The sequence below is a fragment of the Salvia splendens genome, unplaced genomic scaffold (assembly GCF_004379255.2).
Source record: "Salvia splendens isolate huo1 unplaced genomic scaffold, SspV2 ctg74, whole genome shotgun sequence".
In the NCBI taxonomy this organism is placed as follows: Eukaryota; Viridiplantae; Streptophyta; class Magnoliopsida; order Lamiales; family Lamiaceae; genus Salvia; species Salvia splendens.
This window is the reverse complement of record NW_024599411.1, coordinates 3,559-21,925: the sequence shown is the minus strand read 5'-3', so window position 1 is coordinate 21,925 and position 18,367 is coordinate 3,559. Positions and strand designations below refer to the sequence as shown.

Here is an 18,367-nt window from a genome sequence, read left to right as displayed (position 1 = left end):
ATGATGTCTAAAATCTGCGGCGCCAAGATGTCCAGATGACAACAAGCTAACCAGAGCCGCTGAGTCCAGCTCTATCCAAATGTGAGTAGAAAGCTCCATAGCCATCGCCAAACCCCGAATCAGAGCCAAAAGCTTTGCCTCAAAGCTCGATGATGCAGCAACCGGAGCACAGAAGGCCCGCAGAAGGCCTCCATCAGAGCCACAAACTAATCCTCCCTCCCCTGCCTCCAGTGCCGATGTAGAGAAGGCACCCTCTGTGTTCAGCTTCACCCAAGGTGCATCAGGGGGATGCCATAGTACCATGAGCGACCGCAGAACACGTTGTCTGGGGGAGAAAGGCATGAAATCAACCGACGGCGCGCATCCCCTCCAATGATTCGGGGCGAGCTTGCCGGCCAGAACAAGTACATGCAGGTGATGAGTGACCTGCCAAATAACATGTGAATGACGAAAAGGACGACCGCCATGCTTGCAGCCATTCCTCTCGTCCAAAGAACCAAGCAATCAAACAGGGAACCAGGAAACTAATATGCATGGTGGGAGCCCTCTGGAAGGAAGACCTCCGCCAGTGACCTAGTCTAAGTGCAATATCAGTGCTCGTGTGAATCGGTGTGTGCGAGGAGGAAACCAGGCATCGAAATACTCCCATGCAGAAACCACCGACTGACTCGAGGACATGACCGAGAGACTCAACCGAAGGAGACCTACAACACTGACACCTAGACGCTAACTCAATCCCCCTCCTCTGCAACTTCTCATCCACCGGCAGCCTACCAAAAAGTAACCTCCAAATTAACACCGAGATGGTAGGGGTCAACCCCTGATTCCAAATAAGGCCAAAAATCTCCCTCTTCGGCAAATCTAGTCCGGATGCTCTCTCAGGCTGAGGTCACAGAGAACTCGCTATGGCTAGTCAGACTCCACCGTCTCACATCCTTCGCCCCCAACTCGATCGGCGTGGCTCTGATCTGGTCTATCACATCGAGAGGTACGCCAAACCTGAAAGATAAACTATGCAGCATATCCTAGTTATGTTTGTTTTGCTAAAACGGCGGCAACGGAACTCTACGTGTTCTCATCGATTGAAAATGTCACAAGATCGTTCGTTATCAATCATCGAAAAATGTTATGCCCCAGTGCATACAAATACGATATATACTTCCCAGCATTCCAGGATATCCGTATACCCTCTCGTGCATATCCGGCAGGAACTGGCAATCGTCAGTGTTTGGCTTCCTCGAATAAGTGTCGTCGAAAGCTTCCACAACTCTCCGATGAAAATTATTTAGTCGGCCAGTGGTATCGGCGACGTAGAGATACTCGTCGAATATATTTGTCGCCCCTCCATTAGCTAACTGCCCCATTACAGTCATGCACTTCTGCAGCGTCGATAGTCCAGATTTTCCGTTGGCATCAGGACGCTGCTGGAAGTAATCATCATGTGCCGCCAACGTGTTAGCAATGCACAACAAAAGATCTCGACGCATTCTAAAATGCCAGCGGAAAACCATCGGACCTCACTGGGCTCTTCGGCAAAATAGTCCAAGTACAGTCGTTGGGCAGCCACAGTGTGCTTACGGAAGACCCGCTTGCCAATGCTGGATTGGCCTAGGGACCGACGGCTTTAACTGTTCTTGCCGTCGTCATTCCTCTACGCGCACTGCGTAATCTAACATGGCTTGTTCTAAGATCATTTGTATCTCGTCTTCATCGTTGTCACGGGGTTCCATTTCGAGTACAAAGATTTGGAGAAAGAGAGAGGAGTATGAGAAGACTAGTGGGTGTGGCCGTGTGGGTGTGGGTGAAATGAAATACTAGGAGAAAGGGTATTTATAGTGTGAGTTTTGGAATTAAAAATAAATAAATAAAAAATACGCGATCGGCGGTCGGCGCTGCAATTGGCGCCGATTGTGGTCGGCGCCGACGACATGTAGGGCATTGGGGAGGGACCATTGATCGGCGGTTCACCCATAATAGGGGACGATCTCACCGCCGATCGATCGGCTGGCTGTGAGATCGTGCCCCTATTGTCAATGCTCTTAGAAGGTTTTTGAATTGAAAATATAAATGGATTGATTAACCCTAAAGTTGTTGATTTTTTGGTAATGTGAAACAAAATCACAAGTATTATGCATTCTGGCAAAGCTACCACCAAGTATGTTACACGTGCACCTTTATAAAAATCAGTGAATCATGAAACACATGAATGAAGCTTTTATGGCATAAGAGAATCAGCATTCGAGAGATTTTATTTGTTTATCTAGAAAATGATATCCTGATAAGCATGGAGCCCAATCGACTTATTGCAATCACAAAAAAAAAAGCTTCATTATATTCATTTCTCAACTGGTAGCCTACTTATTCTGATTCAGTCCCAAACAATTTTTCCAAGGATTAGTCTAGATAGATAAAAATAATACTATAGGCTAATCCTTTGTTTATTTCGATGGACTGAAAGTATCTCCATATATATCTTCCTATAAATAAAGAGGAAAGAACCCTCAGCATTAACATAAACTCTTGTCCAAGCCAAGAAACTAAGAGAGAATGGCGAGCAACAGAATGTACTGCAGGTGGTGCCGGATGGTATATGCGGTGCCACTCAACGCGCAGAGCCACTCCTGTCCTAGCTGCTGCGCCTATGCAGCAGATGGTAGGGTGTATCAAAGCAATGCACCACCACAGCAGCTGAGTCCCCCCTCTCATGCTTATGGACGCAAACGAGCCGTGCTGTGTGGCATCACCTACAAGGGGCATAGACAGAGCCTTCGGGGCAGTGTCAACGACATCATGTCCATGAAGAGACTTCTTCTCCAGAAGTTCCGCTTTCCCCTCTCCAGCATCCTCGTCCTAACAGGTATAGTATATATTCTTGTTTTGCCATTTTGGTCCGTAAACAAAATTAGTCTACTTGTATTTTGTGGTAGTAAATTTTTTTAAAAAAACTGACATGACACGTAAATAGGAGTATAAGTCTTGTAGTATGATTTTGTTGAGAAAATATATGTGGCGCAGAGGAGGAAGAGGACTACAGGCGTGTACCGACAAAGAGAAACATCCGTAGGGCGCTGGGGTGGCTGGTTGAAGGCAGCCGGGCAGGGGACTCGCTGGTGTTCCACTACTCGGGGCATGGGTCGCAGGTGAGGGACCGCGATGGGGACGAGGTGGATGGATATGACGAGTCCCTAATGCCGGTTGACTACGAGACAGAGGGAAGGATACTGGATGATGAACTGAATGCGATAATTGTTAGGCCGTTGCCGAGAGGGGCAACCCTTCATGCCATCGTCGACACTTGCTCTAGTGGCACCTTTTTAGATCTCACAATGTTTGCAGAGTCAATAGGTCTTAATTTTCTCTTGACTTAGAGCGTTCACCCCACTATAGTATATATGTGTGTCACTCACTCACTCACTCCTCATGTGTTTGATCAGGCAAGCGTACTACAAGTGGGAGGATCATCGCCCCCCGAATGGCGCCTACAAAGGCACCAGCGGGGGCTTGGCCATCTCTATCAGCGCATGCGATGATCATCAGAGCTCCGGAGATACCACTGTATGTCATATTTTCCGATTTATCAAACTTGCTAACGTACCCGATTTCATTGTTAAGGAATGGTGCTACTATATCTATACAGGCTTTCACTGGCATTGCAATGGGGGCACTTACTTACAGCTTTGTCCAGACATTGGATCAAGCCAAGAGTGTGAGTTATGGGCATCTGATGCTTGCCCTGCGCAACAGAATAGGGGCAGTACAACAGGCTCTTGGTCTCAACAGATATGACTACAAACCAATACAGGTACGGTATGTATGCTTACATATACATTTTCTTCTTCTTGTGTTTGCATAAACCTAAGCAAGATATTTTCTAATTGAGTTAGCAAACTTAGATTTTGGCAAAGGTAAGAAGGTGCCTGTGTTCCTACAAAAGGGCTGTTTGTTTTCTCATGCTTTTGGCTGAAAATGTCATCTTAATAATCTTGTTCAAGTTAAGTTTGATTTTGGGCCATTCAACACATCCTTTGCACATTAGATATATACTCCTCCTATATTATGCATGCAGTAATATGGAGTAATACTTATTGATTGTTTACTTTTGCATGTAGGAACCTCAACTGTCTTCTTCTCACAAGTTTGAGATTCACTCGAAGACTTTTACTATATAGAGATGGATGGGCTGCAGATAAAGAACTAAATAAGTAATGAATTTACTACAAAGTGATGTAAAAGTGTATAAATATTCCTGTATTTGACTCACAAAACTGCTATGTGCCCTATATTAGTAATTTGCACTATAACTATTCTCAATCTATATTATTATAAAAGCATTCAGTCTGTATAATAGTATGTGCCCTGTAACATAAAGAATGAATAAGAAGTCATAAAACATAACCAAATCCCCACACAAATTAACTGATTCTTCCCTAAAAATAGAAACTCTTTTATTTTGGTTCATCTCTTAATAATACAAACTTTCAATATTACACAAAAAATATTAATTATTTTTTCACTAATATATTTTCTTTTTTATCTCATATTTTCTCAATTTTTGAATTAAAATTAGTAAAGTTTCTATTTTTAAAAGATGATAGAAGTGTAATTGAGAAGATTAAGAGCATCTCCAATGCCGGCGTCAAAATCGCGACGCCGATTTTTCGCCGACGCCGAACCATTGGAACGGCGTCGGGCGAAATCGGCGTCAAAATCGGCGTGGCCATGCCGATTCGCGCGATGACGCCGGTTCCGACGCCGATCCTCACGGCGCCATTGTGGGTCCCGGATCGGCGTCAAACCGGCGTCAGATTTTATTTTTTATTTTTTTTTTCTTTTGAAAACACTATATATACGCGTTTTGAACGTCATTTTCATTCGCACCACTTGTTTTCATTCGCCCTAGGTGGCCCGTCTTTGTGAAGACGATCCGGTGCGCATCAGATGCGAAGAAGGCCTACTTTGCGACGCGGCAGGAGTCGGCGCGAAAGGACGTGGAGCGCGCATTTGGTGTGCTTCAGGCTCGATGGGCTGCAGTTAAGGGACCAACGCGTTTGTGGAATGTCGACTGCATTGCTGATATACTGTACGCCTGTATTATCATGCACAACATGATTGTCGAAGATGAAGGTGTACAACTGACTGATTGGGCCAACGACGATAATGAGGCCGGTCCAAGCCACGGCGTCGCCACCGCCAACGTACGAGGTGGGGTACCTCACGATGAAGAAGCCCTCCTCCAAGCACATGCCGACATGCGTCAGACGAAGGCTCGTATTCGACTCCAAAAGAATTTAGTTGAAGAGTTGTGGGCACGGAGGATTGCAAGGCGTTAGTTTTTATGTAAATTTATGTAATTTTTTAAATGTAATTTTTTAAATGTATTTTTTTAAATTATTGTACTTTTTGAAATTTTAATAGTATTATTCAATTTAAATGTATTTGTCTCGTAAATTAAATTCCGTATGTTGATACGATTGTAAATTAAATTATATAATTGTTATTAGTGATGTGGATATGTAGTGTGAAGGCTATGTGAGGGCTATTTGATGTCCAGTTGATGTGGCAATGGCAAGCTGATGTGGCAGGAGAATTGTAGTACTGATGATGTGACAATGTGAAGGCTATGTGAGGGCTATGTGAAGTCCAGGCTTACTGGAGATGCTCTTAGTATAAATTATATAAATTCATTCAGCGTTTCTTTTGAGTCGACTACAATAGTCCACAAATCCATTTCCTCTGATTCGAAATCACAGAAACCAAAAACAGAATGTCTCTGTTTCTGGATCAACAATTCTACAATTACTGCCTCCTTTCCCTCTTCGCTATCACCTTACCCACCATCATCTCCCTCCTCTTCCTCACCGCCCCCTACGGCAAGCACCACCGCCCCGGGTGGGGCCTTCCCTCCCCCCTCCCCTCGCCTGGTTCCTCATGGAATCCCCCACCCTCTGGCTCACCCTCCTCCTCTTCCCCCTCGGTAAAAAACCCCTCTCCTCGCGCCGCCGCCCTCATCTCCCCCTTCCTCCTCCACTACCTCCACCGCACCCTCCTCTACCCCCTCCGCCTCCTCCGCGCCGCAAAACCACCACCGCCCCCGGATTTCCGGCCAGCGTCGCCGCCATGGCCTTCGCCTTCAACCTCCTCAACGCCTACCTGCAGGCGCGCTGGGTCTCCGAGTACGCCGATCTCAGCGAAGATCGGTGGTTCTGGTGGCGGATGGAGCCGGTGCCGCCGTGTTCGCCGGCGGGGCGGCGGCGAATATTTCGTCGGATTATGCTTTGTTGGCGCTAAAGGAGAAGGGGGGGGGTATAGGGTGCCTAAAGGTGGGCTTTTTGAGTGGGTGAGTTGCCCTAATTATTTGGGGAGATTTTGGAGTGGGCGGGCTGGGCCTTCATGACGTGGTCGTGGGCCGGGCTGGCCTTTTTTGTCTACACTTGTGCCAATTTGGTGCCGAGAGCGATGGCAAATCATAGATGGTATTTGAAGAAATTTGCTGGCGATTATCCAACCAACAGGAAAGCTATTATCCCATTTTTCTGTTGACTTTTTATTATTTATCGAATGTTCTTCTTTTTGCCTCTGGATTCTAATTTATGATATGTGAGTTTCTACTACAATTTCGTACATGCAATCACAAATGTTTCATATTCCGATTTTGTAACATGTGAATCATGTTATATAAATGTATGAAAACCTTTCATATTTGTTTCTAGCCTCGATTTAGAAAGTTAATTGTTAGTTGTGATGTGAAAAGGGGTTTTTTAATTGTGGGATTAGTTTATTTGAATAATTTTCCACTGCAAGAGAATTCAAAAATATTTATATAATATTGCCACATTATTTAATATGCTAACAATGTTATTAAATTATTCTCGTTATTCCTAACAAATAAAACAAGATTAATGGAGAAGTTTAATTTTTAAATAACGTAATCTAGTCTAGCCTCTTCGAATCAATATTGGAAAAATAATGAAGAGAGTGAAGGAAAAGAGAAAACAGGGGTAGATAGTTATGTGAGGATTCTGGTAATGTGGAATTAATGTTTTATTTCTTAAAGAAATTAATTAAATTAAAATGACATCATTTTGACTGTCACATATATTCTACTTTGTCATAGTAGTATCAGTTTTGATTTTTTTGTTTATGGAAAAAGGTTGAAAAATCCAAAGTCCATGCGTTTGTATTCATTAAATATTGTTTGAAGGAAAAACTAAAAAATATCACCATTTTATATATTTGTATGCAAATAACCTTTATTTATACCATATATATCATTTTGAAATATTATATAATTATTCTCTTGATTATTTTATTCTGCCCCCCATTTTTTAGTCCACAATTTATAGCTATGGAAGTAGAGATTTATTTTTCTCTTGACCAGAATAATTCATTTTGAAACTAAGAGCATGCGCAGCGGTAGACGGACGGCGTTCGTCCGTATGTGCCGCTGGCACGGACAAACTCCTTCGCCGCTGCACTCGCGCCGCTGGCACGGCGCTGCTCGCTGCGAAGAGCACGTCCGTGCCAGCGAGCAGGCGACGTGGCGGCACGCGATTGGGCAACGGCATAGCCGTTGGCTTTGAAATTTTTTTTTTAAAATCGGTTTTTAATTTTTTAATTAAAAAACCGATAAAAAAAATTTCACTTCCCAAAAAAAATATATCCATTTATTACCGTTTTTTACCACTTTTAAAATTTTTTCCCCCCCCCAAAAATACACATTTTCATCTATAAATACCCTAATTTTCACACCCAAAAATTCACATCAAACTACACAATTCTCATCTTCATTCTCCCATATCCATTCTCAATCTTTCTTCCACTCCTACACCATAACAATGTCCGGCCACGGCGATAACCCCCTGGGCTCCGGTTGGAACCCCGAATGGTTCGGTTCACCACCGTTTCCTAGTCCGGAAACGGAATACTCGGCCCCTCCTCAAACCCAAAGTTCGGGCGTTTCGGGTGGCTACCGGCCATACCCAATCGACGACCAAGGTGCCCCCAAAGGGCGATACGGGTGGACACCGGAGCCTAAGCCGACCGCCCCCTCCCAAACTCCGATTCCTCCTACTCGCGGTGTCCACACACCGTACACTCCGGCGGAGATGGATAAATTGTTCAAGGCGTACTTGGAAATCTCCGAAGATCCGGTGGTTGGCACGAACCAATCCGGCGATCACTTTTGGTGGCGCATCGCTCGCCGGTACAATGAAAACCGGCAGCCGGGAACAGTCGAGCGCAACGAGAGTATGGTGCGCAACGCCATCTTCCGAGCCAACGATGAAATTGGCAAGTTCAATGGCTATTTCCTCCAGGAAGAGCGGAATGCGGGGAGCAGCCGGAACGAGGTCGACTTCATCACTGACGCGATGAGCACCTACTAATCCATGAACTACAAGTCGTTCAAGTACCTCAACGTTTGGCAGGAGACGCGGACGCACCCGAAGTATATGGGAGGCGTAACATCCTCCTCTAGCGGCTCCTCCAAACGGTCAAGGTCGGTAGCCCTATCCGACGCCGGCTCCGAAGAAGTGGCTAGCCAACTCGCCGGAGCTAACTTGAGTAGCCCCGACGCCGGCCCGAGCGGTTCCCAACGCCGACCGCAAGGAAGGAAGAAGGCGGCGGCCAACCGCCGTCGAGCCGCGGCTGCAACCGCCGATGCTCCAGTTCCCGCTCTCGTTCCATATGAACCACCTCCACCCCCCACCAACTCGTTGTGTCAGCTTTTGGCCCAACTCAATATGGCCGATAGGTCCACTATGACCCCCTCGCAACTTTGATCGCACGAGGCCATGATATTGGGCCTCCAAAGACAATTGGGGGTAGTGCCGCCGGATGAGAAGTCGTCAACGGGGTATTTTTAGCTTTTAATTATGTAATTTTTAGGAGTTTAATTATGTAATTTTTAGGATTTTAATTATGTCTTTTTTATTTTATTTGTAATTTGTAATATTTATTGTGGTTTTTTAATGAAATTTAATATTATGGAAATATTTTTGTTTAATTGAATTTTAAATTGAATTGTGCTCGTCCTTGCGGAAGAGCACAACTGTGGGTGTTGTGCTCTTGCCAGAGAGCAGGCAGGAATAGTAGCGCTGAGCCCACAACCGTGCTCGCTGGCAAGAGCACGGTTGTGGATGCTCTAAATACCACTACTTCCGGTCACAAAAATATCTGAATTAGTTTCAATCTATTTATTACTACTATAAATTTTACTTATTGTAGAAAGGGGTGGCAAAACGGGTAGCGGATAATAGGTAATTCCTATCCCGACCTGATACCCGATACCCGTCGGGTATCGGGTACCCGCTACCCCATGATTGCGGGAAACGGGGCGGGTCGGGTAGTGTATTTTAGAGTTTTGCGGGTATCGGGTATACCAGATAAATCCGAAAATATCCAATTTTTTCACAGTTAAGGTTTTCAAAATTTAATTTTAGTTAATTAGTTTCAAATGTTTAATATCCAATAAATTATACTCCGTATCCTCTAAATTCGAATCCCATCTGACCTCTCTTCCAATTTCACTTCTAATTTTATTTCGTCTACTCGCCGCACATTACACCCGCTACCTCCATTGCTCCACGCATAGTATATTAAACTAAGTATGTAATAGGACACACATTGACACATATATAATATATTTATATGTATTAATGTTACTTATGTTGATGATGAATACCAGTACACACGTATACAGGTACACACATGTATATATTATACTACAATACTCAGTATCAGTACTCACATAGATATCAGTACTCACATAGATATATTATATACGTATAAGAGTGATACACATATATTAAAAAAATGCAGTTTCGGGTCCAGTTTCAGGTCGGGTACCCGCAGTGTCGGGTACGGGATACCCGACTCGGGTATCAGGATTACCCCATAAAATGCGGGACGGGTATCGGGACTGATATTCTGGCTGAAATTGGGTGCGGGTACCCGTACCACGGGTATACCCGATAAACCCGAAAATACTTGATTTTTTCATAGTTAAGGTTTTCAAATTTTTAATTTTAGTAAATTAGTTTCAAATGTGTAATATCTAATAAATTATACTATGTATCCTCTAAATTCTAATCCCCTCTGACTCTCTTCCAATTTCACTTCTAATTTTATTTCGTCTACTCGCCGCACATTTCACCCGCTACCTCCATTGCTCCACGCATAGTATATTAAACTAAGTATGTAACAGTACGCACGTATACAGGTACACACACGTATATATTATACTACAATACTCAGTATCAGTACTCACATAGATATATTATATACGTATAAGAGTGACACACATATATTAAAAAATGCAGTTTCGGGTACAGTTTCGGGTCGGGTACCCGCAGTGTCGGGTACGGGATACCCGACTCGGGTATCGAGATTACCCGATAAAATGCGGGACGGGTATCGGGACTGATATTTGAGAGAGTACCCGCGGGTACTCTCTCAAATATCAGTCCCAATCGGGTGCGGGTACCCGCGGGTACCCGTTTCGCCACCCCTAATTGTAGATATGTCTCATTTTGTACTAACAAAATTTTATTTATATTTCTATTTTTCACTTTATAAATTTTGTATTAAACCTTATATCTATGATAAGCAAAACTTTGTGTGGACGAATATTAATGGATTCACACTGTAATCATGATCACGTAGCAAAAATATTATGCATACATGATCAATAAAATTAATTAACAAATTTGTCAAATATTTGAGAGAGAACTAATATCAAGGGCTACTAGTCCAAAAGAAATTTTTTTGTCGCAACGATGAAAGGGAGTAAGGGTTGGTATTCGAATATGTACTTGAACTCGAACTTGAATTTGAATATGAACTCAAGTTAGAGCTTTAACTCCAATTCCAATTTGATCTTGGGCTAGAACTATCTTCAATTAAAAATGCTTTCAAATGCTTAGCAAACTCCCTTGGTTTTTCAATGTTCAAAGCATGTCCAGCATTCTTTATCACTTTAATTCTTGCATTGTCACCTATGTGCCTGCAATTATTCTATTACAATCTAGCAATTTCACAAGTGAAGATTTAAATAAAAGAAGAAGAAATATAAAATAATACATCAAACACCATTTAGTAGCATTGTTTTTGTTCAACTCTTTATCAATATTAGTATATGTTGGGAGAGGATCCGCTGCCGTGTCTATTGACATAGCATCTCATGCAGTGATGTTATTTACACCGACTAAAGTCTAAATTTTGTCTCTTACATTCGCTTTAAAAAACTTTTAAGTCCTATATATTAAGTGAGTTACATTTTTTTTTCCCAAACAATATGTTTGGATCCATAACTAACATTTTCCGTTAAATTTAATGGTCAAACATGTTTTGACCAAATTAATGACTTAATTATGAATCTAATTAGTCAGATTAACCTAACTAATTTAATATAAAAATTATAAAATACTTCTTACCTATAATTAATATTAAATTTAAATTGATAAAACATTTTTCCTATGAATTTCACCTATAATAAAAACAAAATTTGTGAATATTTTATAAATTATAATTGAGTTTTATATTATAGGTAAAATTTTATAAATTTTAATATTTTATATTATATGTAAAAAACTATTTCTTGACTTTTAATACTTTTATTATAGGTATAAACATATTAATATAAATAATAATATTGAATTTGTTAGGTTAACCTGATTAACTAGATTTGTAATCAAGTCACTAATTTGATCAATACATGTTTGATTGTTAAATTTAAAGGAAAATGTTAATTGTGGACCGAAATATATTGTTTGGGACCAAAAAGTAACATACTTGATGTATAGGACCAAAAAGTTTTTTAGAACAAATATAAAGGACCAAATTTGGACTTTAGTCTTTTGCATCCACACTGTTTTTTTTTTTTTGAAAATCTTTTCTATTCTTTTAGATTTTCATTTGATATTTAAGTTAATCAATTTCAAACATTGTTTTTTTTCTCACGTATTACATTTTTCAATTTTTATCTAATCATATGTGAATCTGTAAATACACTTACTAAAACGCGCAACACTCGTTGTGGTGTCTTTATACCAAACTATGTCATTTTTTATTCAATTTTTCTCTTTTTTTAAATTTTTTACATTTTCCTTATGCTATTTAAAAGAACAAATAAATTTTTATTTTTATCTGTATCGTGTTCTTTTTATTTTTATGATTAGGTAAAAACTGAAAATTTGAAATAATGCAATATGTGAAAAAATATGTCTTTGAAAAATTTGGTTAATCAAAAATAGAAATAAAATGTTATGATAAATTAGTTTTTAAATCAATACCAATAAAATAAGTATATAATTATGAGCAGTAGATAGAAAAAGAATACTATTTTATTTTTAATAAGAATCAGGATATTTAATTAAGATATTAGAGCTAAGTTAATTAAGTATTTTCTTATTATACTTAAATTACTAATTTAATTACACTAATTACTTTGTCTTTAATTTACAACTTAACAAGAAAAGTGTGAATGGTATTATGGATGAAGTACTATGTTGGTGGTCTCTAACCTTTGGAGTCTGAATCCCAACTCCAGTGGGAATATTTTGTCCTGCTCTCCCCATATGATCAACGTTGGCTGTTATATTTATATATATATGGACAAAACAAATAATTAAGCAATAGTTTAAATTGTGATATACTAGTATTCTATAAGAAAAAGTAGTTGAAATAATTTACATAACCTGTTCGATCTTGGGTATTCTGTCTAGCTTTCTGTCGGCAGTTAAAGCATGAATTAGTTCTTTTTTCTGAGCAAGAAATTCTGTACAGAAAACCTGCACTCCACCAAACAATTTGTCACCAAAATAAATTAAGTACGTAAGATATCTCTTTGAGAAACTACATATATCTTCCTCATCAAAATGTTAGAGCATCTCCAATGGTGGACGTCCGGTCGGACATCCGCGACGGGCGACCGGGACGTCCGCCATTGTAACGAAGCAACTCGGATACGGGCGTCCCGTAAGGACGTCGGATGTCCTCGGACGTCCGGGCGACGGGCGGGCGGACGTCCGCCATTGTGGCGTGGGTCGGACGTCCGGTATTATTTTTTTTATTTTTTTTTAACTCTATATTCGTGTTGAAATTTTATTTCCGTAAACGTAAATTGCTTTATTTGTGAATTTGTGCTTTTTTTTATTGCGGAAAGTCCTAGTGGGAAGGGCGGATTGTGCAGGGGAAGTCCTAGTGACGTGGCAGTGGGATGGGAAGTCCTAGTGACGTGGCAGGAGGTGTTTTTGAGAAGTCCTAGTGGATGTCCGAGTGGGACATCCGTGCATTGGAGATGCCCTTATGTCTTCTTTATACATAGACAATTTTGTTTAATTCATTGGCCGATTTGCAGATAAAATTTTACCACTAAACTTAATCAAAATTTCAGCATTTTGTTTGATTATTATGTTAAAGTCTCAATGATCCTAATGAATCATATGAGAATCATATATTGTCTTAGAGTTCTGAATTCGAAATTTAGAATATATAGTCCCTACCAAAACAAATTTGATAATACGCAGAATAAAAGACGACGACGTACGTGGATATAATCGGAGAGGAAGCAAGAAGGGACGCCCTTGACCGGCTTGGCAAAGGCGAACTTGATCAACTCCCTGAGCTTCTGCGGCGTCTGCGGCATGAGAATGCTGGCCACCTCCTCCAGATCCGCCACCTCGAACAGCCCCTCCTTGAGATCCTTCTCCTCCAGGCACACCCCGGAGCAGCACACCACCACCTTCTCCACCATCTCCGGGAACTGCGCCGCCATGCTGTAGCTGACGAAGCCGCCGTAGCTGATCCCCACCACGCTCAGCCTAGCCACCCCGTGCGCCTCCATCAGGCGCATCAGGCACTGCGCTTGAAAGTCTTCAGAGCGGTCAGGGCGTCGCGTCCACGACTCCCCGAAGAAGAGGAGGTCGGGGACGTAGACGTTGTAGCGGGGCATGAGGTGGTGGAGGAGGTCGCCGTACTGCCACATGGCGTTGGCGCCGAAGCCATGGACCAGCATCAGGTTCGGCTTCGACGCCTTATGGCTCTTCGGGACCCAGCAGTGCATCACCGTACCCTCTTGCAGATCCGTTTTCGTCGACCGGAGCCCCGAGTATGAGAAGAAGCTCCGGTACAGAAAGTCCGCCGATCCGGTCAGGCTCAGGCTACGGGCCATTTTTTTTTGTTCCTTTCTTTCTGTGTGTGTGTGTGTATGTGCGTTTTTATATATATAACACGTATGAATATATATGTATGTAAGGATTTTTGTTTTGATTTAATGGGGCATTGTTACATACACGCACATACACATGCACAAATATGCATGGCAGAATTGGGATTCTCTCTCTCTTCTTTTTTTTTGTTTTTTTTTTGTGTGTAATGGAGATGGAATGGGGGATTTGGATATGTAGTTTGGATGGATGGACTGCAGCAAGGTGTGGAGATTTGGTGGAGGGAGGGAGGAGAGAGGGCTATTGTTAGGGTTACTTGAGTTTCGGTCAATTTATGTAGTACTCCCTCCGTCCACGATTTAAAGAACATTTTTGCCATTTTGGTTTGTCCATGATTTATAGAACCATTTACTTTATTCCACTTTTAGTATACAGATCCCACGTCCCACCAACATATTACATTCACAATCCAATATAAAACTAATACTTTAAATTAGTCCCACATTCCACTCACTTTCTCCCTTTACTTTTCTTCACAAAGTCAAATAATTTGTTAAATCTCGTGTCAAGTCAAAATGGCTCTTTAAATGGTGGACGGAGGGAGTACATCTATAATCATTGGTGTTGATTTTAATCTGTTGATTATTTACCAATATTAATATTAATATACATAAATGTAATGTGTATGTACACGAATTGATATTGTGGTTGAGGATTTTTTATAAAGTGTTTTCATTTCCATGGCATCATTTTATTACTCCATCTTCACTTTGGAACAAGTTTGCAGTTTATTCAAATGGCAATCCTTAACGCTGATTTCCCAATAAATATTGTGCATCTGGGGAGAAGATTTTATGTAGAATGTTATTGTACATGGCTTGTTTGAGACATAGGCAAACATTGTTCGGTCATATTAATATTATTAGTTTTATTTTAATAATGTTCTATACAATAAGTTACGATTCTTGAACTTTTTTTAATTCATTATTTATGTCGAAATTATATAGTCTTTACTATCACAATGAATATGGCCCACCGTTTATTAAAAAACCATGAGCATGAGCAGTTGTGAGAACATGTGTTCTCTGAAGGAGTCAGGAAAGTAACTGTCGATAAATGTGATACTATTATATAGATTATATAAAGTAAAGGCCAAAATTGATCTAAACATATTTTAATTCATGCCAGATTCAGTCCAAACAGATTTTAGTTATAGATATTATGTTTTAAATTATTGCATCCCACACATTTCAAATGGGGCCAGATTCAGTCCAAAATGGACGGAGCTGTCAAATAGTAATACTCAACGTGTGATAAACCAATTTTGACCCAATTAAATTCTTAATTTTGATTATTGGCTCCATTGAATATCATTGCTTTCAAGCTAATTTGTTGGCCATTAACAATTTCTTCAAATTTTCATTACAAATCTGAAAATGGAGATGAGAGCAATCTAAGATATCGGCTTAGGCGAAGACCTCACTCCACCCCTTCGCCCTCTCGCCGCCGTCCTCCACGGCTCTGCCCTCAGCTTCCATTGCTCCGCCTGCTTCTCCACCCTTCCTCGGCATCCCTTATCCCCTTTCAGCGATATTCCCACTTTGTCCCAACTCCTCTCTATTGTTCCCTCAGCTACTCGGTCACTTTCTGCCAGCCATTCCTCCTCCGGTGAACACCGCATTGTCTCCAACTCTCCTCATTCCTTGTAGGACTCCTCCTCCGACCTCCGCCTCACCCTCCACTTTGCTCGTGTTTTCAAAATCCTTCCTCAAGAATGCACCTTTTCGCCTCAATTAGGAGTAAAAAATGAATCCATTTGTCAAGATGGGGAATCCCAAGTAGATGATTGTTTGGAGAGAATTGCCGGTTAGATGACCACAGATGTAAATTTGGAGGGCTTTGCGTTCGATAATCACCAATGCAGTGGAGATTCAAGAAATAAACGGTAGTTGCTTAGGAATTGCGGTTTACAGTGCTGCATTTTCTTGGATCAATCACATGGATCAATCACAGTTGTTCTCCAAATTCTTGCTACCAGTTCTTGGTGGGGCAGCAAACGATGAGTTGTTGCCTCTCAAAGTAGAAGGGCATATAATTTTGGGTTGCTGCAAGAATTAGGAGTCTTCAAAGTAGAAGAATCAGAAGAGGGCCAAAATGGGGATTTGAGAGTGGTGAGGAGAGCGATGAACAAGAAAGGAAATTGGGGGTTTGTTGTTGGGAAGGAAATTGGGGTTTGAGAGTGATTATTATTTGCAAAATAATTAAAAATTTATCATCAAAACGATTTTAATTGGGTCAAAATAGGGTTAACACACGTTGACTGTTACTATTTACTATTTGACAGTTCCGTCCATTTTGGACTAAGTCTGACCCGAATTGAAATGTGTAGGATGCAATAATTTAAAACGTAATGTCTACTACCAAAATTGTAAAATGGCTATATGTTTAGGACTAATTTTGGCTTTTTACTCCTATTATTTATTAACAAATCAATAATCAGAAGAAAAACCGATACCTTTTTGAGTGTTCCACAACTACGACCTGGAATCATTTAAGAAGTTTTGTTATCTGTAGTTATATAGCTGAACTGATTTATCCATTCTTTTCGTGGAGAAATTAATCACCTTGAAATCATAATTTTTTTCCTAATTAAAGAATCAGTGCATGAAACAACAGCTTGGGTATGTCCAACCTTAAATTACAGAAGCAGCAGAAGATTTAACTGATTAATTTCCTTAGCCTCTTTTCCGCTTGACCGGCGACTTTATTTTGTGGTTCCAGAACGAGTGCATGCTTGAAGTCTGTAGGTCACCACAACAGATTATGATATTAGATACAGACAAGTCGAAAACCATTAGCATCGATACTATACATGTATGCTACAAATACAATCATGCACTAATGAACTGCAAGTGTTCACAAGTCCTGCCTAACCTTCAATAGCTTCTTTGTAGAAAAGCAGTGATTCTTTAGCTGTCCCTCGTCTCAAATAGGCCTTCACGTACTGCAGGGGGTGAGAGTGAGGGGGAATTTTATTCAGAATTCCTTTTTAAGTGAAGATTCATTAGCATGCACTTGTCAGCAAATCACATTTCTTTCACTGCTTTGACTAAAACAGATAGGACTTATAACCAGAACCATGAAGACATGTGACTGAACAATGAGGGCTGCAGTTTGCTTGACTTAAGGTGAAGCTTGTAGTCAGGTTTATATGCTAGAAAAATATCCGAGGAATACGGACAATGAAGAGAACTCCAAGTACCATACAGGAACGCATCCAAAATGGAATAATTAGTTATTACAGTTTATTGGCAGCACATACAATGTACGAAAGTGCACTCAGTCAAGATCTATTTGAACATTGGAAAATTTTGTCAGGTTCGGGATATAAAATCAACTAAATATTCATCTTTTAAAGAGCATGCTATAATAATAAGGCTCATCTTTAATGAATGTTCAGGTAGAGATTTATTCAAGCAAGAAAATAGATGTGAATCAAGCAGATCATTACGAATCGCCAATTTGAATGCAAAGAACTGGAAAGACATCCACTACCAAGATAACACCCAACATCGAAGGAGGTATGCAATGGGACTATCAACATGTCAATTTAGTGAGGGGAAATAACTAGATTCAAAACAGTAACACAACATCACTTTCATTAGGTAATGCAATAGCAAGCTCCACTGACCTTTTTATCCAGAGATATTGCCTTGCTACAATCTTCTTCAGCTTGCTGATAGCTGCATGAAAAGCACATGTAAGGGCAGAAGTTTGGCAAATGACATAAGAAAGAAAATGCTGCTTTAAATAATGGTGGAATGTGTCCAACCATCCCAACTCCAAATAAGTAGCTGCCCGATTGGAATAGTAGGTAGCATTTGCATCATTCAATTTTATTGCCTCTGTATAAAAACTGACCGCCTTATTCCACTGTTTTCCTTTGTATGCAGCGTTACCCTGCAGGAATATTATGTAAAAAATTACATTGGCAACCATCAGAAGAAAGGACAAATATCTAGAACAAGAATATAGATGGCAATGGTGTATGACTACTCCAAGGACTAAAAATGTAAAAGAATGAAAACAAAGATTGCAATTAAGGAACAGAAATATTACTGTGCCTAGAATCCACACCAGATTACCAGTAGCAAATTGAGATTGCGGGTTTAAAAACTCCAAAATAATACTCCATCCGTCCC

General features: G+C 40.7%; 1 protein-coding gene, 1 long non-coding RNA gene and 2 pseudogenes across 2 annotated transcripts; 2 read left to right on the top strand and 2 right to left on the bottom strand.

Moving 5' to 3' along the window:
• The first annotated feature begins 991 nt into the window (after window positions 1–991).
• LOC121791156 lies at window positions 992–4,296 on the top strand (annotated as a pseudogene).
• A 1,419-nt stretch (window positions 4,297–5,715) lies between these two features.
• LOC121791158 lies at window positions 5,716–6,701 on the top strand (annotated as a pseudogene).
• Window positions 6,702–10,661: 3,960 nt separating this feature from the next.
• LOC121791157 (uncharacterized hydrolase YugF-like) lies at window positions 10,662–14,370 on the bottom strand. Its single transcript, XM_042189187.1, has 4 exons — window positions 13,547–14,370; window positions 12,696–12,788; window positions 12,522–12,589; window positions 10,662–11,002 (listed from the first exon to the last, which is right to left on the bottom strand). The coding sequence occupies exons 1-4, from the start codon at window positions 14,168–14,170 to the stop codon at window positions 10,855–10,857; spliced, it is 933 nt and encodes a 310-aa protein (XP_042045121.1). The 5' UTR covers window positions 14,171–14,370; the 3' UTR covers window positions 10,662–10,854.
• A 2,506-nt stretch (window positions 14,371–16,876) lies between these two features.
• LOC121791159 lies at window positions 16,877–18,127 on the bottom strand. The gene is made up of 4 exons (XR_006048491.1): window positions 17,998–18,127; window positions 17,857–17,908; window positions 17,100–17,169; window positions 16,877–16,966 (listed from the first exon to the last, which is right to left on the bottom strand). It is a non-coding gene; the product is annotated as an uncharacterized LOC121791159 (long non-coding RNA).
• Window positions 18,128–18,367: the final 240 nt, after the last annotated feature.

What these genes read in the sequence shown, in the direction of transcription:
- LOC121791157 (XM_042189187.1), bottom strand. Translation starts at nt 14,170, where the DNA reads ATGGCCCGTAGCCTGAGCCTGACCGGATCGGCGGACTTTCTGTACCGG. An exon ending in TCCTCTCCGATTATATCCAC is followed by an intron (nt 12,789 to 13,546) that starts GTACGTCGTCGT and finishes GGTGGAGTGCAG; the next exon opens with GTTTTCTGTACAGAATTTCT. An exon ending in TTGGGATTCAGACTCCAAAG is followed by an intron (nt 11,003 to 12,521) that starts GTTAGAGACCAC and finishes GAATAATTGCAG; the next exon opens with GCACATAGGTGACAATGCAA.